At 32.2% G+C, this 24,964-nt stretch overlaps 1 protein-coding gene across 1 annotated transcript in view; it reads left to right on the top strand.

Annotated features, from left to right (window-relative positions):
• The window catches only part of LOC145259188 (medium-chain acyl-CoA ligase ACSF2, mitochondrial-like), a 131,082-nt gene that overhangs the window by 84,840 nt on the left and 21,278 nt on the right, over positions 1-24,964 (top strand). The window contains exons 10-12 of the mRNA XM_080116962.1: positions 526-674; positions 7,097-7,265; positions 20,313-20,420. Of these exons, the coding sequence (XP_079973088.1) occupies positions 526-674; positions 7,097-7,265; positions 20,313-20,420 (426 nt within the window). The remainder of the gene's footprint in view (positions 1-525; positions 675-7,096; positions 7,266-20,312; positions 20,421-24,964) is intronic.

The following is a 24,964-nucleotide window of genomic DNA, read 5'->3' as shown; positions in this document are numbered from 1 at the left end:
GATCTTTATCCTCGAGTGGCCTTTGGGCTTTGATAAACGATGACTACATAAAGAAAAAATTCTCATAAGTAATTTTGTTCATTTCATTCATCCTTTCATTATTCAACCGCTATGATCCATTCATTTCATTAAACCTTGGTCTTGTGTGGCTTTTGGCCTTGATAAGTGGTAACTCATTGATAATAAAAAACAAAAAAATTAAAATATTGATAAACAATTTCTTTAGAAAAAAAAATGGTTTCTGCTAGAAACATTTTTAATATTACGTTTCTGAATTTTTGAAATAAGGATTGATTATCATATTATTTGGAATCTTCAAACTACTGTTCTCAAATTGACTGTTATTTTCACAAAGTTTCAGTTGCATGCTCTCGTTCCGTCAGCCATGACTGGATAAAGTTCAACATAATATACCTGAAGTAGGTTGAAAGTTACATCGATCAAAACGTTATGAAAATTGGACTCAAGATCAGAACAGTAGTCCAAAGAATCAAAATAATATAAACTTTCTTAATGTTCTTTCAGGAAACACGGATTTGCCTTCCCGTTCCTTTGTACCATTGTTTCGGATCAGTTTTAGGTTCCCTAATGATGCTCACTCATGGATCAACATGTGTGTTTCCATCGAAAGTATTTGATCCACGAACAGTGTTAAAAGCTGTACAAGCTGAAAAGTGAGTTGATGTATTATTTACAAATTCAGATTCTTTCACATTTCAGATTTTATGATTTATCCACTCTATATAATATGTTAAGACATTTCACATTTCAAATTTTATGACTTTATCATATCTATATAATATGTTAAGGCATTTCACATTTCAAATTTTATGACTTTATCCAATCTATATATGTTATGGCATTTCAAATTTTATGACTAAGTACAATCTATATAATATGTGAAGACATTTCACATTTACAATTTTATGACTTTATCCAATCTATATATTCTCCATTAAGACATTTCACATATAAAATTTTATGACTTAATCCAATCTATATAATATCTTAATACATTTAAAATTTCAAATTTTATGATTTTATCCAATAAATATATTACATTTCACATTTTATGACTTTATCCAATCCATACAATATGCAAATACATTTCACATTTCATGACTATCCAATCTATATAACAATATGTTAAGGCATTTTACATTACAAATTTTATGACTATCAAATCTATGTAATATGCTAAGACACTTCACGTTTCGAATTTTATTACTTTGTCTAATCTATATAATATGTAAAAGCATTTCACATTTCAAAATTTTATGACTGTATCGAATCTATATAATATGTTAAGGCATTTCACATTTCAAATTTTAAGACTTAATCTGATATGTGAAGATATTTCACATTTCAAATTTTATGACTTTATCCAATCTATATAATATGTTAAGGCATTTCACATTTCAAATTTTAAGACTTAATCTGATATGTGAAGATATTTCATATTTCAAATTTTATGACTGTATCGAATCTATATAATATGTTAAGGCATTTCACATTTCAAATTTTAAGACTTAATCTGATATGTGAAGATATTTCACATTTCAAATTTTATGACTTTATCCAATCTATATAATATGGTAATACATTTCACATTAAAAATTTTATGACTATATCCAATCTATATAATATGTTAATATATTTAACATTTCAAATTTTATGACTGTATCCAATCCATATTATATGTTAAGACATTTCACATTTCAAATTTTATGACTTTATCAAATCTATATAACAATACGTTAAGGAATTTCAAATTTCAAATTTTCTGACTATCCAATATATATAATATGTTAATACATTTCACATTTTATGACTTTATCAAATCTATATATGTTAAGGCATTTCACCTTTCAAATTTTATGACTCTATCAAATCTACATGTGTAAAAACATTTCACATTTCAAATTTTATGACTTTATCCAATTTGTATAATATGTTAATGCATTTCACATTTCAAATTTTATTATTTATACAATCTATATAATATGTTACGACATTTCACATTTCAAATTTTATGACTTCATTCAATCTATATTATGTGTTAAGGCATTTCACATTTACAATGTTATGACTGTATCCAATCTATATAACAATACGTTAAAGAATTTCACATTTAAATTTTATGACTTTATCAAATCTATATAATATGTTAATACATTTCAAATTTTGTGACTTTATCCAATCTTTATAATGTGTTAAGACATTTCAATTTTTAGGACTTTATCCAATCTATATAATATGTTTAGGCATTTTTCATTTCAAATTTTATGATTTTATCCAACCAATATAATAAGTTAATCTATTTCACATTTTAAATTTTATGACTTTATCCAATCTATATGATATGTGAAGATATTTCACATTTCAAATTTTATGACTTTATCCAATCTATATAATATGTTCATACATTTCACATTAAAAATTTTATGACTATATCCAATCGATATAATATGTTAATATATTTAACATTTGAAATTTTATGACTGTATCCAATCTATATAATATGTTAAGACATTTCACATTTCAAATTTTATGACTTTATCAAATCTATATAACAATACGTTAAGGAATTTCAAATTTCAAATTTTATGACTATCCAATCTATATAATATGTTAAGACATTTCACATTTCAAATTTTATGACTTTATCAAATCTATATAACAATATGTTAAGGAATTTCAAATTTAAAATTTTATGACTATCCAATCTATATAATATGTTAATACATTTCACATTTCAAATTTTATGACTTTATCCAATCTATATAATATGTTTATACATTTCACATTTCAAATTTTGTGACGTTATCCAACCCATATAATGTGTATAATATGTGAAGACATTTCAAATTTCAGGACTTTATCCAATCTATATAATATGTTAAGACATTTCACATTTACAATTTTATGACTTCATCCAATCAATATTATATGTTAAGCATTTTACATTTCAAATTTTATGACTTTATCCAATCTATATATCTTAAGACATTTCACATTTCAAATTTAATGACTTCATCCATTCTATATAATATATTAATACATTTCACATTTCAAATTTTATGACTTTATCCAATCTTTATATGTGAAGACATTTCCCATTTCAAATTTTATGTCTTTATCCAATTCGTATAATATGTTAATACATTTCACATTTCAAATTTTATGACTTCATACAATCCATATTATAAAAATTTTATGACTTCATCCAATCTATAAAATATGTGAAGAGATTTCACATTTCAAATATTATGACATTGTCCAATCTATATAATATGTTAGTACATTTCACGTTTAAAATTTTATGACTTTAGCCAATCTATATATTATGTTAAGGCATTTCACATGTCAAATTTTATTACTTTATTCACTCCATGTATGTTACGACATTTCACATTCCATGACTTTATCCAATCTCTATATGTTAAGACATTTCACATTTACAATTTAATAACCTCATCCATTCTATGTAATACATTAAGGTATTTTACATTTCAAATTGCATGACTTTATCCAATCTACATATGTTAAGATATTTTCAATTTCAAATTTTATAACATCATCCAATCTATATTATATGGTAAAGCATTTCATATTAGAAATTTTATGACTTCATCCAATCTATATAAACTTTTAATACATTTCACATTTCAAATTTGGTAACTTTATTCAATCTATATTTTAAGACATTCCACAATTAAAATTTTATGACTTTATCCAATCTATATCATATGTTAATACATTTCACAATTAAAATTTTATAACTCTTTCCAATCTATATGTTAAGGCATTTCACATTTCAAATATGATGACTTTATGCAATTTATATGTTAAGACATTTCACATTTAAAATTTTATAACTTTATCCAATCTATATATGTTAAGACATTTCACATTTTAAATGTTATGACTTTATCCAATCTATATAATATGTTAATACATTTCACATTTCAAATTTTGTAACTATATCCAATCTATATCATATGTTTATACATTTCACATTTCAAATTTTATAACTTTATCCAATCTATATGTTAAGACATTTCACATTTCAAATTTTATGACTTTATCCAATCTGTATAATATGGGAAGACATTTCACATTTTAAATTTTATGACTTTATTCAATGTATAATATATGTTAAGGCATTTCATATTAGAAATTTTATGGCTTTATCCAATCTATATAAAATGTTAATACATTTCACATTTCAAATTTTGTAACTATATCCAATCTATATCATATGTTTATACATTTCACACTTCGAATTTTATAACTTTATCCAATCTATATGTTAAGACATTTCACATTTCAAATTTTATGACTTTATCCAATCTATATGTTAAGACAGTTCACATTTCAAATTTTATGACATTATCCCATCCATATATGTTACGAAATTTCCCATTTAAAATTTTATGACTTCATCCAGTTCATAAATGTTAAGACAGTTCACATTTAAAATTTTATGACTTTATTCAATATGTTAAGACATTTCTCTTTTTAAATTTTATAACTTTATCCAATTTGTATAATATGTTAAGACATTTCACATTTCACGACTACATCCAATCAATATAATATGTTAAGGCATTTGACATTTAAAATTTTATGACTTTATCCAATTCATATAAAATATTAAGACGTTTCACATTTCAAATTTTATTATTTTATCCAATTTATATTATATGTTAAGACATTTCACATTTCAAATTTTATGACTTCATCCATTCTATATAATATATTAGTACATTTCACCTTTCAAATTTTATGACGTTATCCAATCCATATATGTTAAGACATTTTCCATTTAAAATTTTATGACTTTAGCCAATCTATATAATATGTGAAGACATTTTACATTTCAAATATTACTTCATCCAATCTATATAACATGCTAAGACATTTCGCATTTTAAAGTTTATTAGTTCATCCAATCTATATATGTTAAGACATTTCACATTCAAAATTTTATGACCTTATCCAATCTATGTAATACATTAAGACATTTCACATTTCAAATTTTATGACTTTATCCAATCTATATTATATTTTAATACATTTCACATTTCATGACTTCATCTAATCTATATAAGATGTTAAGACATTTCACATTTAAACTTTTATGACTTTATTCAATTAATATATGTTAAGACATTTCTCTTTTCAAATATTATGACTTTATCAAATTTGTATAAAATGTTAATACATTTCACTATTTATCCAATCTATATAATATATTAAGACATTTCACATTTCAAATTGTATAACTTCATCCATTCTATATAATATATTAGTACATTTCAAATTTTATGATTTTATCCAATCTATATATCTTAAGATATTTCACATTTCAAATTTTATGACTTTATCCAATCTATATATGTTAAGGCATTTCAAATTTTCTTATTTTATCCAATCTATATAATATATTAAGGCATTTCACATTTCAAATTTTATGACTCTTTCCAATCTTTATGATATGTTAAGGCATTTCACATTAAAAATTTTATGACTCTTTCCAATCTATATAATATGTGGAGGCATTTCATATTTCAAATTTTATGACTTTATCCAATCTATATAACAAAACGTTAAGTCATTTCACATCTCATGTTTTTCGTTCTTATCGTCTTTCACACATATTTATAAAAAGGAATAGAAATCATTCGATCAACAAAAATGGTGATTAATAATTAATCTGATGTAGCTACTTTTTCACCAGCAACGCTCTAATCGTCACAGCCCCAACTGAAATGAACGATGCTCGTCCTGAGGAAGCACCCTGCTTTAACAAACTTCTGGACTGACATTCATTCCTGACCTGAAATGTAAGACTTACATTAGATCTGTTGCAGAAATCATTGTAAAAATAATTGCATCATTCAACCCCTCCAGAAAGTACCTCATTCTTGATGCAACTCTCTACCTGTACAAGAGCCAAATACGTCCTAAGATGGAGTACAGTTGCCACATCTAGGGAGGGTCCGCTTAGAGTACCCTCTCCTGCCTGGACAGAGTACAAAACCGAAATCTGATTGGGTGATGTCTTTTTCTACTTCCTTGTACCCCTTTCTCATAAAAGAAATATTACAAGCCTATCACTGCTCTATTGTTATTTTCATGTCAGGTGCTCGACTGAGCATCAATCTATAAAACATAAAACATTTGCAACAAATACTTGTCTAGCTACAACAATTGTTTTAAAAGGAAGCAAATTGCTATAATTTTAAATAATAAAAAAGAAGATGCATATTTAATTTATTTAAAGAATGTTTATCTGATAATGATAATTTTACAGTAAAAATCACAGGGGAATTGCCACAGGTCCGTTGGCTATTTTCATATAGTTACAGAATACTATGTATGAGTGACATTGCCCTTATTTTGATTGTGATGGCCATTTTCAGTACAAGAATAGTCTGAGGATTGTTTGTGTGCTATCTTTGAAATAATCTTACAGGTAAAAATCGGAAGAGTGAGAAGGGGTTCAGTGAGTATTAAGCCGTGTCAGACATAATGATGACCATCACAAAGTGTCTCCATATATCATTAAACGGCGATAAAACAAAAGCTGTTCATACTATTTTTTGGCCGACTGTTCTCATCTTTGAGTGTTTTTTTGTTTTTTTCACAATGTTTCAGTCGATGATGCCTCCGACCTAGGTGCATCTTGTCAAACTTGGGAATCTTTCTGCATGAAATTTCAAATGGAACCCTTGGATTGAACCTTCATCCTCCGGAAGAGTGTAACTTACAACTAAATTTTACCAAGTTGTATTATCAAGGTTGTGCTAGCTGTTAATTAATGCACGTAGAACTCTTTAATGTTAAGTTGAAAAGGTTGCGCATATTCACTAAATATGAAGTTAAAAATGTGTCGGTTCGTAGAAGCATCTTGAAATAAAATGAAAATTAAAGAAACAGACAAACTGTTTTAAAACACGCTTAAATGCAAAAAAAAAAAAAAAATTTATTTTCTTTCTTTTAAGTTGAAATACTTATTAATTTCAGATTTAACATCCGTTGTCAAAGTTTACTTTTACAAATTGTTTTTTTTTAATCTCTTTTTCTCCAGATGCACTTCACTTTATGGAGTCCCAACAATGTTTATCGACATGTTGAATGAAGCGGATAACAACCAGTATGATTTAACATCACTTCACACGGGCATCATGGCAGGGTCTCCATGTCCAGTTGTAACGATGAACAATGTAGTTACAAAACTGCACATGCCAAAAGTTGTTGTGAGTATTGTTGTTGTTGTTGTTGTTGTTGTTATTTTTATTTTTATTATTGTTGTTGTTATTTTTATTATTATTGTTGTTATTATATTATTGTTGTTCTTGTTGTTATTTTTATTGTTGTTGTTGTTATTATTATTATCATTATTATTAACATCATTAACATATTTTTATTAACATATTGGTTAAGTTTGCAGGTTGAAACAAGTAACGTAGAAAGCAATACAAATGATGACTCAACAAAGGTAGATCAAATAAGAAGTGTATTAGGAAAAGGTATATTTACAGGATATTTACATAATGGTGTCAAATTAGAGAGTCTTTGCTGGAGAAACATATCTGCTCTCGGCGGCCTTCGGTGGCTTCTGGTGAACACACACTCAGACTAACTGAGTCTTCCTATTTATGTGTAATTACTATCCACATATGCAAACGAATGTGTGCCACCACAACACCCTCCTCCCAAGATTTGAAGTCGCACAGATTTCAATATATTTTTCTCTTGGGATTTAGCATTAATGGTTCATTAAACTTTCTTTTTCTACCTGATCTTCGGGGTTCAGGTGTATATTGAGGCGGTTCCAAATTAAAGGATTCGTATATGATGTCCATGGTTTCCTCCTCTTCGACTGCTGTTGTATAATCACCATCTTGAATGTGGCGTTTTTTTATTTGGTTCAGGTGCCTTTTATGTATATTTTGTGGACCTTTAATCATGTATGTACAATCACCAATGCGTTTATCCACTACTCCACATTCCCAGTAAGAAGTGTTATTCCTGTAGCACTTGAAATATACTCGATCTCCCGAGATATTTCTTTCTTATCATGTGTTATTAATGACCTCCGCGACAAAACTGCCTCTGAGATGGGTATATATGCTGATGGCACTACACTCTATAACAAGCATGACAGGAAAACAAATGAACACATATCTAAAGAAATGGCAAAAACACTAGAGGATGACCTCCAATCTGTAGTGGAATGGGGACATAAATGGATGGTCACATTTAATGCTGCAAAGACCAAACTGGTTTCCTTCAATAATTACAAGAAACCTTCTCTACCACCAATAGCAATGGCTAGTGACTCCCTGTCTGAGAGTACATCTTTCAAACTGCTTGGCCTAACGTTCACAGGAAACATGAGCGGGAGCAATTATATTGAAAACATTGCCAGGGCCGCTGCAAAAAAGGTAAGCTCTCTCTACCGTGCTAGAAAACTACTGACACCTGAAAGTATCCTGTATCTCTATAAGGCCACCATTCGCCCATGTATGGAGTATTGTTGTCACATCTGGGCTGGTGCGTCTACTACTAGTCTCTCGCTCCTAGACAAGGTTCAAAAAAGAGTCGCCAACCTGATAGGTCCTGAACTGGCATCTAAGCTTCAGCCTCTGTCCCATCGACGAAATGTTGCATCCCTCTGCTTGTTCTACAAGTATTTTAATGGTGAATGCTCTGACGAACTGCAGACACTTGTGCCCCTACGACGCAGACACCCTCGACAAACCTGACAGGCAGCTAAATCCCACCCCCACACAGTAGAGATCCCTAGATGTAAAAGATCTTTATACTCCAGTAGTTTCTTCCCCAGAACCGCTACACTCTGGAATTCCATTCCAGGATCCTGCTTCCCTAACTGTACTGATGTGCAGAAGTTCAAGTGTAACGCGAACCGAAATCTTGCTGCCCAAATCCCTACATAGTGCCCCAGTAGTTGCTGACCCTGATAGTAGCCCCCTACACCTGAGTGGCAATGTGCCTTGTTTGGGGTGAAAATGTAATAAAAAAATAAAAAATGTGTGTAGTGTTTCGGACAATTGCCTTTCTTGGCAATAGTTTATCAAACGCTGATTTCACCTTTCTGGCAAACATTAAATCAGCTGGTGATATGTTTGACGGGGTATTAGGGTGCAGTGTTATCCTATATATTTGCAAAAATTGTTGCAAAGCTTTTTCTGTTGTTATCCCAATGGATTTTTTCAACGCTCGTTTTAACATGTCCACGAACCTCTCTGCGAGGCCGTTCGATCTTGGATGATACGGCGGAGTATTGATATGCTTTACTTGGAACGTGTCACGAAATTCCTTAAAGTCTGTGGATGTGAATTGAGTTCCATTGTCAGTGACCAGTGTGTCTGGTACACCAAATCGTACAAATAACTCGTGTAGGAATCCTATTGAGTTACTCGTTGTTGGATTCCTGCAATGCATTGCCTCAGGCTATTTTGTATAACTATCTACTACAATTAAGTAGTAATTTTCTCCTACTGGACCAGCGAAGTCCATGTGGATTCTCGACCATGGTTAGTCGGTTTTCGGCCAAGGTTTGTGTACTATAGGTGGGGATTTTGCTGCTAACTGGCATCCTTCACATCTATTTATTGTTGTAGCTATGTCGACGTCCATGTTACACCAGTATACGTAGCTTCTCATTAGAGACTTCATCCTATTTATCCCCAGATGTCCTGTGTGGAAGTCTCTCAAAATCCTCTTCTGCAACGTTTTAGGTATTACTACTCTCTCGCTATATAATAACACATCGTTACATATGGAAAAAATTTCCTGAACCTTTTTGTCATTTATAATTTTTTCTTTTATATCATTTATATATTCATCTTTATCGGCTTCTTTTTTAATGTCCGACAATGTTACCGGTAGTTCTTTAATGATGTTTGCTACCATATTTTTCACTTCAACGTTTGTTCGAATTGCTGCAATCACTGATTCTTCCAAATTATGTTTCTGTGGTATCAATCTTGAAAGTCCATCCGCATGGCAAATCTTTTTCGATGCTAGATGTTGTAGCTGGATATCGTAATTCAGTAGGATCGTACCCCAGCGTAGCAATCTATTTGCGGTGTATACAGGCAATCCTTTTTTTGATCCCTAGATTGTGACTAATGGTTTATGGTCGGTTTCAAGTATGAATTGTCTACCATATAAATATCGGTGGAATTTAGTCACTGCAAAGATTATACTCAACGCTTCTTTTTCAATCTGTGAATACTCCTTCTCTGCTGGAAGCAGCGTTCTTGAAGCGTAAGCTATCGGCTTTCTAGATCCATTAGGCATGATATGTTGAATGTATGCTCCTATGCCGTGGGAACTAGCGTCACTAGCGACGACTATATTTAATTTTGTGTCATAGTGAGTTAGAAATAATTCAGATGTTAGTGCGCTCTTTATTTTGTCAAAGGCGGTTTGACATTCTTGCGTCCGGTTCCAAGGTGTGTCCTTTTTTAGCAGCTCATTTAAGGGAGCTCGCAAATCATGCATCCCTTAAATAAAAGATTGGTAATAATTTGCGAGTCCTAAGAAACTCTGCAAGGTTGTTACGTTATTAGGTGCTGGCATGTTTTTTATTGCCGCAGATTTTTCTGGGTCTGGACGTCGCCCATGTTTATTTATTATATGTCCAAGATACTTAATTTCGCTCATACAAAAGTCGCATTTATTTTCTTTTACTTTAAACCCGAATTCTTGTATTCGAGTGAATACTTGTTTTAAATGCTCCTTATGTTCTTCTAGGGATTTGCTCCTGATAGCAATGTCGTCCAAGTATGCACATGCGCACTCAATACCACTTAGCATGGTGTCCATCGCTTGTTGAAAGATGGCAGGCGCTACTTTGATGCCAAAAGGTTGTATTTGTACAATCCCTTATGCGTGTTGATGCCTAGTATTTTTGAGCAATTCTCCTCGACCGGTATTTGTAAATACACGTCGCTCAAGTCTATCTTGGAGAAGATATTACCACCATTCAACTTTGTGAATATTTCCTCTGGGCTTGGTAGAGGGTAATGATAATCTTGTAATATGGAGTTTAGACCTGTCGAAAAGTCTGCGCACACTCTGATTTCATCATTCTTTTTCTTTACATATACGGTGGGGGCTGCCCAGTCGCTATGTTCTATTTTTGATAGTAACCATGTCTGCTCCAATCTGTCTAATTCTTTATTAATCTTTTCCAACCCAGTGAACGGAATGTTTCGCTTTTTTCTAAAAATTGGGCTGGTGTTTTCTTTAAGTTCAAACGAGGCCTTAAATTAATTGCAACGACCTAATTTAGTCATAAATACATCAGGGAATAATTTTTTTAAGTCCTCTTTTATATTTTCTGTTGTTGGAGTAGTACATTCTATTTTTTACAGAATGTATTAATTGGCTTATCCCAGAGTCCAAATTTCTCAATTAAATCTATTTCAAACAGGTTTTTGCTATTTTTCAATACGAACATTTTTAATTTCTTCGTAATCCCTTTCAATTTTATCGGAAGGATAACTTCTCCTTCAAATTTTATCTCACCACCAGTTACCGTCCGAGCTGATTTACTTGTTTTCATCATGGTTGGTTTACCCAACTTTTTCCATGTATTCAAGTTTATTATAGAAATATCGGATCCTGACTCCAATTGTAATTTTATTGGCGTTTTAAATATTTCCGCTTTTATGTATTTTCGCCGATTTTTGTCTAATTTTTCCTTTGATTTTGTTTGCTGTACTCTCTTTCTGGTGAAATCTTTATATCTGCAACAATCGCTTTTGTGTCCGACTTTCTTGCAAATGTAGCATTTTTTCTTTTTATAAAGGCAATCCGATTCCCAATGTCTTTCTGCGCATGTCTTACAGTAATATCTAGGAAGAGACTTGTTATATTCTTTACTATAATTATAATTATTATATTTGGAATATCTCGTTCCGTTTTGACTGCTTTTATTTTTATAGTTCTTGGTTGGTGTGTATGGTTTTCTAACCTTTCTTACATATGCCACTCCGGATTTTTCTATCTTTTTTTAATCCATTTTTAGTGTAATGGCCCTTTCACAATCCTCTGCTAATTTCTGAAGTGTTAAATCTTGCTCAGATTCCAGTTTAGACAACACTCGTCTGCGTATTTCTGCATTTTTCGTGGAGAAGATTAGGCATTTGAAATCTTCTACTGTTAGTTCCGCTAGCTTAAAATTATCACAGTTTTTATTGACAACTGATGCGTATGTCAAATAATCTTGGTTGTCCATCTTCCTTAGATTCATACACAACCATCTCTTATGAAAAAAGAGATATATTCGGATTAAATAATTCTTTTAGTAATTTTACAGCTTCCATGACATCTAATTCCGTAGTTTTTTTTAGGTAGTATATAATCTACGAACTTGCTGTGTTCTCTTACACCCAACTTCCTGAGTAAAAGGCTCACTTTCTGGCTATTTGGCCAACTTTTGCAGTCCAGTTGAAAGACATCCTCGTATCTTGTATAGCATGCCTCAAAAGTCTTTTCTTCCTCCGGTACATAATTAAATGTGTCCATGCTATTAAATATAGTTGTATGCGAGAAATTAGTACTGTCGACATTTTCTCGATTAGTCTTTAATAGTTCCAGTGTTTTAGCAAAACGTTCATTTTGCCTTTCTTCATATTCAAATTGTAATTTCTTCTGCCTTTCTTCTTGTTCAAGTTGTAATTTCTTCTGCCTTTCTTCTTGTTCCATTTGCCATTTCAATAATTTCTTCTCTCTACGTGCATCTAGCTCGGATTGCGCCTTTAATTGCGTCTGCAAAAATTGCATTAACATTCTAGATAAATCTGTAGCAGAAGCAGCAATAACTAAAATGAGGGGAAAAAGAGCTTACCTCGGGTATGTCTGTTGTGTCACCAGTTGGGGGGAAAAAGAGAATTCCAAGATCGCGTCCGGGGGTTTTTATTAGCGTTTACCCCATGCAACTCTCGGAAAATCACGTTTCTGTCTCATGTGATTATGCAAATGGATAATTCCCGGCCACTATAAAAGCAGGAGGCCAGAGACGAGTCGGCAGTGTCCTGCAAACTGTGTGTGTGGGTGTTTCTGGCGATTACCACGGTTATCACGGACAGGAATTCCCTCTCTTCTGGAGGTGGGCGATATTGACTATTTTGAAGTTGTACTGTTGCTGACAGAACATTTATTTATTTATTTTTTTTTTGCCTACTACATTTTTGTTTCAAAATCTTCCATTTTTTTTTGTATCCTTCAGTAGCAGTAATGCAGTTACAAAGAAAAATTGTACAATTTAACATGCAACACAATATCCGTACCATATAAAATGGCTTGTGTTACAAAAAAATTGTTCATAGTTCCTGTTTTCAATAGTAATATCGCTGTTTGAATAATATTTTCTCACTTCACTAGCGAGTCAAGCTCATCCAATCACAACATAAGAACTGAGGCTTTTGCTGAAACCACAAAATACGATTTACTTTTCCGTTTTAGGCATTTCCTAATAAATAACAGCCGAACTTAAGTACAACTCTTTTCATAGAAAAAAAAAAGAAGTTTTTCAACTCGAGTCACAATTGAAAAAAATAAAATTTATGGACTACATTCAATTTTTTTTTTTTTTGCGTTACGTTTTACTGTCTTATATCCGTTATCCAGTGACAACTTTAGTTTAAAAAAATCTTTCCTTGATTTTAGTTTAACTGTGGTATTTTTTTTTTTTAAATACCGAGGAGAAAAATTTGGTTTACCAAAAAGTCTTTAGTTGATATTTACAGCAATTTAAGAAAACCACTGCTAAACTTTTTTTTCTTAGTATGTTACGTCCTTGTAATTTAGTAATACGAATATGTTCTTCGTAATTTAGTAATACGAATCTGTTTGTTGTTTTACAAAAATTCACTTTTACAGTTTGTTATTTTTTTAAAGATGGATTCCACGGGAAACGGCGTAAATCGTCGCTTTTTTTTTTTTTTTGCCACGTTCGAGTTTTTTTTTTCTGTGAGACTGCAATTAAAGGTTTTGGTTTGTCTCTTTTTTTCCGACTAGTATTTTAGTAAATAAAATACTATTAATCAAGGTTACTCTTTTTTTTTTACCTGAATGTAGTTTTTGTTCTTGGAATTTGGGAAACAACCGTTTCTTTCTTTTAGTATTGTACTTCGCGAAGAAAATATTTTACAGTTTTCCAATGTTCGCTGAATTATTCATTTTTACCGCTTGAGTCGAACTTCTCTTTAGCGTAAAATCCGTTTTTACGACTATTTCATTCGTCAAAACTTGTATTCATTAGAAAGGTCAACCGTTGCGTTGTAATTTTTTTTATTTAGTGAGTTCTTTCCATTTCTTCGTCAAACTGTTATATTTGACGTTCATCCTCGTCGTCACTGTTTGCAGGTTGAAACAAGTAACGTAGAAAGCAATACAAATGACGACTCAACAAACAAAGGTAGATCAAATAAGAAGTGTAATAGGAAAAGGTATATTTACAGGATATTTACATAATGGTGTCAAATTAGAGAGTCTTTGCTGGAGAAACATATCTGCTCTCGGCGGCCTTCGGTGGCTTCTGGTGAACACACACTCAGACTAACTGAGTCTTCCTATTTATATGTAATTACTATCCACATATGCAAATGAATGTGTGCCACCACAACACATATTATAACCATATTATTATTGTTAAAATATTATTAATATATTGATATTTTATTATTAACATAGTATTATTATTAACATATTAACATACTAACGGGACCTGTAGAAATTCCACCGAGGACTCATTCATATGTAATGATGTTGGCATTCTGCAGATGTTCAGTGTAAATGGAGATGCTCTGATACTATTGTAGCTTTTTTGTTAAAACTGCAAAAGTATTTATCTAAGCTAGCACGAACGCCCAGTCATAAAATACGCTTAAATATGATATTTTAATACTTGCAGATTTCGTATATATTATTATAGAGTTAATGTTCTATCGATTTTTATATATTATAAAGCTGCGATTTCAAAAAAAAAATATATATACCCATATGACTTGGGTGCATTAGCTTTATTGAAACTGAAATAAAAACTTATGAAATATATAACTTGAGTTCCTTCAGCCATAATCGAAACCGAAACCAAAACTTACGAAGAATTCTTGATAAAATTATTTATAAAAAATAGATGACTAAAGTGCCATCAGCTATAATCGAAACTGAAACCAAAGCTTATGAGAATTCTTGATAAAATTATTTATGACAAGAAATGGAAGTACATAACAATTAAACGACCCGGATGTAAGCGTGACACAGAAAATAACACACACACACTATCGTATTAATATATAGATTGTTATTAACATATTATTATTATTAACATATTATTGTCATTAACATATTATTATTGTTATTATTATTATTATTGTTAACATATTATTGTTAACATATTATTGTTAACATATTATTGTTATTGTTAATATTGTTGTTATTATTATTATTATTGTTAACATATTATTATTATTAACATATTATTATTGTTATTATTATTATTAACATATTATTGTCATTAACATATTATTGTTATTATTATTATTGTTAACATACTATTGTTATTGTTAATATTGTTGTTATTATTATTATTGTTAACAGGTTATTGTTAATATTGTTATCATTATTATTATTATTGTTATTAACATATTTTTATTATCATATTATTATTATTATTATCATCATCATATTATTATTATATTTTTACTTGTCATTTCGTTTAACATTAATGGAAGCCCGCATCACAAAACACTTCGCTGGAAATGAAAGTTTCAAAATCAGCTGAACATTTGTAGGAAGGAGTTGTCTCAGATCAAACAATTCCTAGTCACCCCTGCATCACAGGGATGGCTGAAGAACATCATCTGTAGCATCAGCGTAAAATATGGCACAAAAATAGTGAAACTGAAGAACATAGCGAGGGAACTTGAGGACAGTATCCCAACACTTGTGAAAATAATAAAACAAAAAGAAATCAAGAATAAGGTAAAAACTGAAAATAAACGGTTTAAAGAAAATACACAGCTATTCTACCAAAGCTTAATAAGGAACACTGTAATGGTACAAAAGCTACCTGAAAAGCAAGAGTTGGAGGATTATTGGAGGCGGTTGTTTGAAAATCAGGTTACCTACAATGAAGAGGCGAAATGGATCCAAGATGTTGCTAAAAGCAACGAAAACAAACCTAAAATGTTGAAGCCATATATAACAGCTGGCATGATAAAACAAAAGCTGAATGGATTCAAGAATTACAAAAAGTCTGGCAGAGACAATCTTACCCAATTTCTGACTTAAACAACTAACAGTGCTTCATAGTCATTATAATCGTTGCTTCATAGTCATTATAATTGTTGCTTCATAGTCATTATAATTGTTGCTTCATAGTCATTATAATTGTTGCTTCATAGTCATTATAATTGTTGTTTCATAGTCATTATAATCGTTGCTTCATAGTCATTATAATTGTTGCTTCATAGTCATTATAATTGTTGCTTCATAGTCATTATAATTGTTGCTTCATAGTCATTATAATTGTTGCTTCATAGTCATTATAATCGTTGCTTCATAGTCATTATAATTGTTGCTTCATAGGTGATACTGAGACGATATAGCTACAGAAGCGGGTGTTTGAGAATCGGGACATATAGAGCAGGGTCAAACTGCTTGTCTATAAAGCAGTTGTCTTGCCAATTCTTCTCATACCATTATGAAACATAATGCCCTAGTAAGTACAGACTCATTTGTTGTCGCACTACGACCTACAAACTCTTCACTGGCTTGGTTGCAGGCAGCATCTGTTATCATCTCTCCTCCAGAGCATACCTGGAAAAAGACCCAGAAAGGCCCAGAAGGAAGTGTGTAGGTACCAAGGACCAGTTGTTGATCAATAATACCATCCTTTAAGACTGTAAGAAAAGACACAGAAAACTAAGTGTGGTGTGGATTGATTACTAAAAAGCATATAATAGTGTTCTATACATGTGGCTACTATGGTGCTTTGATTTATATAAAATCCATCCAGTAATCAAAGAGGCTGTCCATATAAAAATGTGGCAAACAATTATGACAGAGAACCGCCTGGCAGAGGAAGGGCAACTAAAAGAGGAGAAAGGTGGATACACTTCTGGAAAAGAAAAGCAGCTTTTGAACTGGTGTGGGGTTTGCCATCAAGAATCAACTCATTCCGCAACTTACCGAATCTCCAGTAGGCATCAATGATCGTCTCATGGCTCTACAACTGAGTCTTTCAAACAACCAGATGACCACGGCTGTGCTCCAAGTTTGGATTCAGGATGAGAGGAAAAGGAGACCAGGTGCTATCAAACATCCTAAAGGAAGACAAGATCCTTCTACTCGGGGATTTCAATGCCAGGGTTGGCACGGATCACAACCTCTAAAAAGGCACTCTGGGCAGAGAGGATGTGGGGAATGTCAATACCAACGGACTCCTCCTAATGTGCTAAACATGAACTTGTGATCATAAATACCTTATTCCATAAGAAAAACTGACTCAAAACCTCCTGGATGCATCTCCGATCGAAGTGCTGGCATCTCATCGACTATGTGATTGTCAGGGCCTGAGATCGCAGAGATGTCAACATATTAGTGCGGATGAATCCTGGACTGACCACAGCCTCATCCGCTCTACTATGAACATCAAGCTGAGATGGAGGAGGAGGACACCCCAAATTCAACATCAACAGTCTGGGAGACACAAACAGGGTGCAACGATTTCAAAACACCCTGAAGGATATCCAGAGGGCAAGGAGGAACATTGGAAAGCCCTTAAGACCATACTTCTTGAGACCAGCAAAGACACCATTGGCTATAAGGTCAGGAAATATCAAGACTGGTTCGATGACAACGATGTTGAAATACATCTTATTGATGCCAAGAGAAAAGCCTTTTGTATGTGTCAAAATGACATCAACTGTATGGCCAAAAGGCAGACCCACTCCAAAGCAAAGGCACTCGTCCAGACTAGAGTAAGAGAGCTGAAGAACAAATGATGGATGGAGAAGGTTCTGGAAATCCAGAGGGTTGCTGACTCAGGAGGCACGAGGGTTTTTTTTAATGCCACCAAAGCTGTGTCTCCGATCCAAGGACAGTGTGGGCATCAGTTGCAGATGGCAAGAACACTTTCAGGAGCTCCTAAATTGAGACACCACAGTTGACCTGGAAGCTATCAACCAGATCCCTCAGCATCCTACCATGGAACACCTGGGTGACCCCCCCCCCAACGGAAAGGGAGGTCCAGGATGCCATCAGGAAACTGAGCAACAACAAAGCCTCAGGTCTAGATGGGATTCCTAGAGAAATCCTGAAGCAAGGTGGACCAAAACTCTATTGCCACATCCATAGCCTCCTGAGTAAAATATGGGATAAGGAGGAAATACTGGCAGAACTCAGGGATGCCTTGGTCATCACAATCTTCAAGAGGGGAGATAAAGCGGACTGTGGCAACTACAGAGGTATCTCTCTCTTGCCACAATAGGCAAAGTGCTAGCCTGTATATTGGCCGATCAGTTGCTACTGCTGTCAGAAAGCATTCTACCAGAGTTGCAGTGTGGTTTTCGTCCTGCCAGAGGAACCTCTGATATGATTTTTACAGCTCGTCAACTGCAGGAGAAATGTCAGGAGAAACCTCTTCCACTGTACATGGCGTTCATTGACCCCACAAAGGCTTTTGACTCTAAATAGAACTGCCCTCTGGTGTGTCCTCTCCAAGATTGGATGTCCAGACAAGTACCTAAAAATCTGGCGACTTCTTCATGATGACATGATGGCAGTTGTGGTTGGCAATGGTGACTTGAAAACATCTCCCTTCAAAGTTGACACCAGTGTCAAGCAGCACTGCATCATTGCCCCAACCCTATTCGCCATTTACATCTCCACCATCCTTCACCTCACTAGCCAGAACCTACCTGAGGGAATCCAACTCATGTACAGGATGGATGGCGGACTCTTTAACATCAGCAGGTTTAGGGCAAAAAGCAATGTCTTCATATCGTCTATCATGAAGCTTCAATACGCAGATAACAATGTGCTGGCTGCTCACTCAAAAGCGGACCTCCAGAGCATCTTGGATGCCTTTGAGAGAGCCTATCAGCTCCTGGGACTTGACCCAGCTCCTGGTACACACCCACAGCTGCCCACAATCTTTGTGGAAGGAAACACCTTAGAAAACGTGGATCAATTTGCCTACCTTGGAGTCTTCTCTCGACAAGATCAATCATCGATGCAGAGATTCACCACCGCATCGGATATGCCAGTGCAGCCTTTGCCAGGCTACAGAAGCGGGTGTTTGAGAATCGGGACATATAGAGCAGGGTCAAACTGCTTGTCTATAAAGCAGTTGTCTTGCCAATTCTTCTCAATAGGGCCGACAGCTTGACCGCCTACAGCAGACATCTGAAGGCTCTGGAGCAGTATCACCAGTGTTGTCTCCGCAAGATCCTCAGGATTAGATGGAAGGATCGATGACCAAACATAACTGTCTTGAAGGAGGCCAACATACCTTCCATCACCACAACCACCATCCGACACCAGCTGCGATGGACGGGCCATGTTATGCACATGGCTGACAACTATCTTCGAAAGCAAATGCTTTACGGTCAGCTAAAAGAGGGAAAGCAGTCCCAAGGAGGACAGAAAAACAGATATAAGGACAACATAAAGACCCACTTGAGACAGTGTCACTTCAGCCTCACCACTACCCAGTCGACACATGCCCCTACTGCAATAAAATCTGCGATAAAATCGACACATGCCCCTACTGCAATAAAATATGCGGGTCAAAGATCGGCCTCCACAGCCATCTGAAGACCCACCAGTGACCAGACCTAATCTCACTGATGGGAGAACAATCATACTCGTCAGGAGTGATTGCCGATAAGATCAGTTGTGCTGTGGGTGTGTGTGTGTGTGTGTGTGTGTGTGTGTGTGTGTGTGTGAAAGAGATTGTTACAGAAAAAGGACTCCCCAAATGATAGCATCCATATCTTAAGTTCCTTTTTATCAACTGTGTGAAAGCTATGCAAAGATTACAACTAGATTTTGTCTGCTGGCTTTGAAAGCCAAGTCAGAAAAAGAGACAAGCTAGTTTGAGCTTCTACACATGCATGGAATGACAGAGTAACTTGTATATCAATCCAAGAGAAATAATTTTGATACTTCTGGGTCAATGCTAGTATTTCCTAACCAACCCAATAAGTAAAGATGCATATGTTAAGGAGATATAATCGAAATGTCATTTTTTTTAGGTTTGCTATGGAAGCACAGAAACAAGTCCTGTTACGTTTCAAGGACGCATGGACGATTCTGTAGAGACTAGATGTACAACAATTGGTCAGCCATCATGCCATAATGAGGTAACATCACACTATGAATAATTATCCTTTTTGATGTCTGTATGTTCTACCATAATCAGTTAATCTCCTCCTCCTCCTGCTCTAGTTGTGCCAGTATCATGGATCTTCTTTACTCTATCCTCTATAGGTACAATCTAAGTCCTCTGTTAGTTGCTTCTATGAGTTCTCCCCACTGGACTACATCCTTGTTTTGGCATCTACATAAAACATCACTGATGATTTCATCCTTTCGCACTCCATCAGTGACCAACAAATCTGGTTCTTCTCTCTCGATCAAAACTGTAATTTGACGAAAATCCCGTAGAGTTGCTCCCGTGAGGGGTGCTACCTCCAGGAGATGGTAAAAGCAACTCAACACTTGTCCAAAATGCTCCCTATATAAAAAAAATATCTGTATAATGTATGTACCTGTGACAGAAAGAGAATATTGTACACCAAAAATCACTTAAATTAATCAGGCTATAAGAAACTTAGATTTTAAGCTAATTTGAATTTTTTCCAATGCCCCCACCCCATTCCCCATGTAAAAATGGTTTCCTAAAATTTCGATTTGGGGTTATTTCCCTTTGTTCCTTCAGAATATTATGTGGCATTGTGAAATCGTCGCTTGTAGTTTAGTAATCAAATTCAAATTTCTTATATAAAAATAAAAACTATGTGATCAATTTACCTGGCTTTTGGTGTAGGATATTTTCTTTCCATACATCATACAAATATTTCTTTGTATTTTCGTGGGGGGTGGGGGGAGATTCTGGACAAGCATTAGTAATTCTTAGCATTTTGCTTTGTACACACCGTCATTTGCTGAGTTTCTTCAAAGTTTTATTGGGGAGAATAAACTTAGGAGAGAGACTAATAACTAATGCTTTACTTCTTAAACTTACTTAAACAAAATGAGTTCACGGACACCCATTGATAACATTCAATTTAGATTAGTTCTATATTATTAGCGCATCTTGTTTGCATACTTCCAATGGAAAGACTGAACCTAAAACATGTTTCACTCATATTCTCATATCATTCGACTATGTTCCGCTTTGTCAACTATTTTTTGTTCAATTCTGAAAATATTTTTGTTTTACAGATCTTGGTTATCTTGACATGCACTAAGAGTGACCCTCATCAGAATTTACACTAGCTATTTTACTAGTGTAGGGTCTCTGCTATGTAACACAGATTTCAGGGGAATTAAACATTAAACAATGTTTCATAATGTTGATAGGAAAATTTAACTTTCAGATTGCTTTCACCTTGTTCAGACGAGGTATTGCTGGTTGCACATTAAGTTCACTTTTCCTCAACATCAAACATTCATCAAAAATAAAAATCCAAATTTGGTAACAAAAAATAAAAAGCGGTGCATTACTTAAAATTTTTATAGGTTTTTCAAAAAATTCTGGAATATTTTTTGATTGATGCATACTCTTTTTAGATTTTTCACAAAATTCTGGAATATTTTTTGATTGATGCTTACTCTTTTTAGGGTTTTCAAAAAATTCTGGAATATTTTTTGATTGATGCATACTCTTTTTAGATTTTTCACAAAATTCTGGAATATTTTTTGATTGATGCATACTCTTTTTAGGTTTTTCAAAAAATGCTGGAATATTTTTTGATTGATGCATATTCTTTTTAGGGTTTTTCAAAAAATTCTGGAATATTTTTTGATTGATGCATACTCTTTTTAGATTTTTCAAAAATTCTGGAATATTTTTTGATTGATGCATATTCTTTTTAGGTTTTTCAAAAAATTCTGGAATATTTTTTGATTGATGCATACTCTTTTTAGATTTTTCACAAAATTCTGGAATATTTTTTGATTGATGCATACTCTTTTTAGAGTTTTCACAAAATTCTGGAATATTTTTAGATTGATGCATATTCTTTTTAGGGTTTTCAAAAAATTCTGGAATATTTTTTGATTGATGCATACTCTTTTTAGATTTTTCACAAAATTCTGCAATATTTTTTGATTGATGCATACTCTTTTTAGATTTTTCACAAAATTCTGGAATATTTTTTGATTGATGCATATTCTTTTTAGGGTTTTCAAAAAATTCTGGAATATTTTTTGATTGATGCATACTCTTTTTAGATTTTTCACAAAATTCTGGAATATTTTTTGATTGATGCATATTCTTTTTAGGGTTTTCAAAAAATTCTGGAATGTTTTTTGATTGATGCATACTCTTTTTAGATTTTTCACAAAATTCTGGAATATTTTTTGATTGATGCATACTCTTTTTAGATTTTTCAAAAAATTCTGGAATATTTTTTGATTGATGCATACTCTTTTTAGATTTTTCAAAAAATTCTGGAATATTTTTATATTGATGCATACTCTTTTTAGATTTTTCACAAAATTCTGCAATATTTTTTGATTGATGCATACTCTTTTTAGATTTTTTACAAAATTCTGGAATATTTTTTGATTGATGCATATTCTTTTTAGGGTTTCCAAAAAATTCTGGAATATTTTTTGATTGATGCATACTCTTTTTAGATTTTTCACAAAATTCTGGAATATTTTTTGATTGATGCATATTCTTTTTAGGGTTTTCAAAAAATTCTGGAATATTTTTTGATTGATGCATACTCTTTTTAGATTTTTCACAAAATTCTGGAATATTTTTTGATTGATGCGTACTCTTTTTAGATTTTTCACAAAATTCTGGAATATTTTTTGATTGATGCATACTCTTTTTAGATTTTTCAAAAAATTCTGGAATATTTTTTGATTGATGCATACTCTTTTTAGATTTTTCAAAAAATTCTGGAATATTTTTTGATTGATGCATACTCTTTTTAGATGGTTCAAAAAATTCTTAAATGTTTTTTGATTGATGCATACTCTTTTTAGGTTTTTCAAAAAATTCTGGAATATTTTTTGATTGATGCATATTCTTTTTAGGGTTTTCAAAAAATTCTGGAATATTTTTATATTGATGCATACTCTTTTTAGATTTTTCAAAAAATTCTGGAATATTTTTAGATTGATGCATACTCTTTTTAGATTTTTCAAAAAATTCTGGAATATTTTTTGATTGATGCATACTCTTTTTAGATTTTTCAAAAAATTCTGGAATATTTTTAGATTGATGCATACTCTTTTTAGATTTTTCAAAAAATTCTGGAATATTTTTTGATTGATGCATACTCTTTTTAGATGGTTCAAAAAATTCTTAAATGTTTTTTGATTGATGCATACTCTTTTTAGGTTTTTCAAAAAATTCTGGAATATTTTTTGATTGATGCATATTCTTTTTAGGGTTTTCAAAAAATTCTGGAATATTTTTATATTGATGCATACTCTTTTTAGATTTTTCAAAAAATTCTGGAATATTTTTAGATTGATGCATACTCTTTTTAGATTTTTCAAAAAATTCTGGAATATTTTTTGATTGATGCATACTCTTTTTAGATTTTTCAAAAAATTCTGGAATATTTTTAGATTGATGCATACTCTTTTTAGATTTTTCAAAAAATTCTGGAATATTTTTTGATTGATGCATACTCTTTTTAGATGGTTCAAAAAATTCTTAAATGTTTTTTGATTGATGCATAATCTTTTTAGATTTTTCAAAAAATTCTGGAATATTTTTTGATTGATGCGTACTCTTTTTAGATTTTTCAAAAAATTTTGGAATATTTTTTGATTGATGCGAACTCTTTTTAGATTTTTCAAAAAATTCTGGAATATTTTTTGATTGATGCGTACTCTTTTTAGATTTTCAAAAAATTCTGGAATATTTTTAGATTGATGCATACTCTTTTTAGGTTTTTCAAAAAATTCTGGAATATTTTTTGATTGATGCATACTCTTTTTAGATTTTTCAAAAAATTCTGGAATATTTTTAGATTGATGCATACTCTTTTTAGGTTTTTCAAAAAATTCTGGAATATTTTTAGATTGATGCATACTCTTTTTAGATTTTTCACAAAATTCTGGAATATTTTTTGATTGATGCATACTCTTTTTAGATTTTTCACAAAATTCTGGAATGTTTTTTGATTGATGCGTACTCTTTTTAGGTTTTTCAAAAAATTCTGGAATATTTTTTGATTGATGCATACTCTTTTTAGATTTTTCAAAAAATTCTAGAATGTTTTTTGATTGATGCGTACTCTTTTTAGATTTTTCAAAAAATTCTTAAATGTTTTTTGATTGATGCGTACTCTTTTCAGGTTTTTTCAAAAAATTCTTAAATGTTTTTTGATTGATGCGTACTCTTTTTAGGTTTTTCAAAAAATTCTGGAATGTTTTTTGATTGATGCATACTCTTTTTAGATTTTTCAAAAAATTCTTAAATGTTTTTTGATTGATGCGTACTCTTTTTAGGTTTTTCAAAAAATTCTGGAATGTTTTTTGATTGATGCATAATCTTTTTAGGTTTTTCAAAAAATTCTGAAATGTTTTTTCATTGATGCTGAGTCTTTTAAGGTTTTTCAAACAATTCTGGAATATTTTTTGATTGATGCATACTCTTTTTAGATTTTTCAAAAAATTCTGGAATATTTTTTGATTGATGGATACTCTTTTTAGA

Source organism: Euprymna scolopes, chromosome 34 (genome assembly GCF_053919585.1).
Source record: "Euprymna scolopes isolate OS-2025 chromosome 34, ASM5391958v1, whole genome shotgun sequence".
NCBI lineage: Eukaryota > Metazoa > Mollusca > Cephalopoda > Sepiida > Sepiolidae > Euprymna > Euprymna scolopes.
The sequence above is the reverse complement of the archived record's forward strand: the minus strand, read 5'-3'. Positions and strand labels throughout refer to the sequence as shown.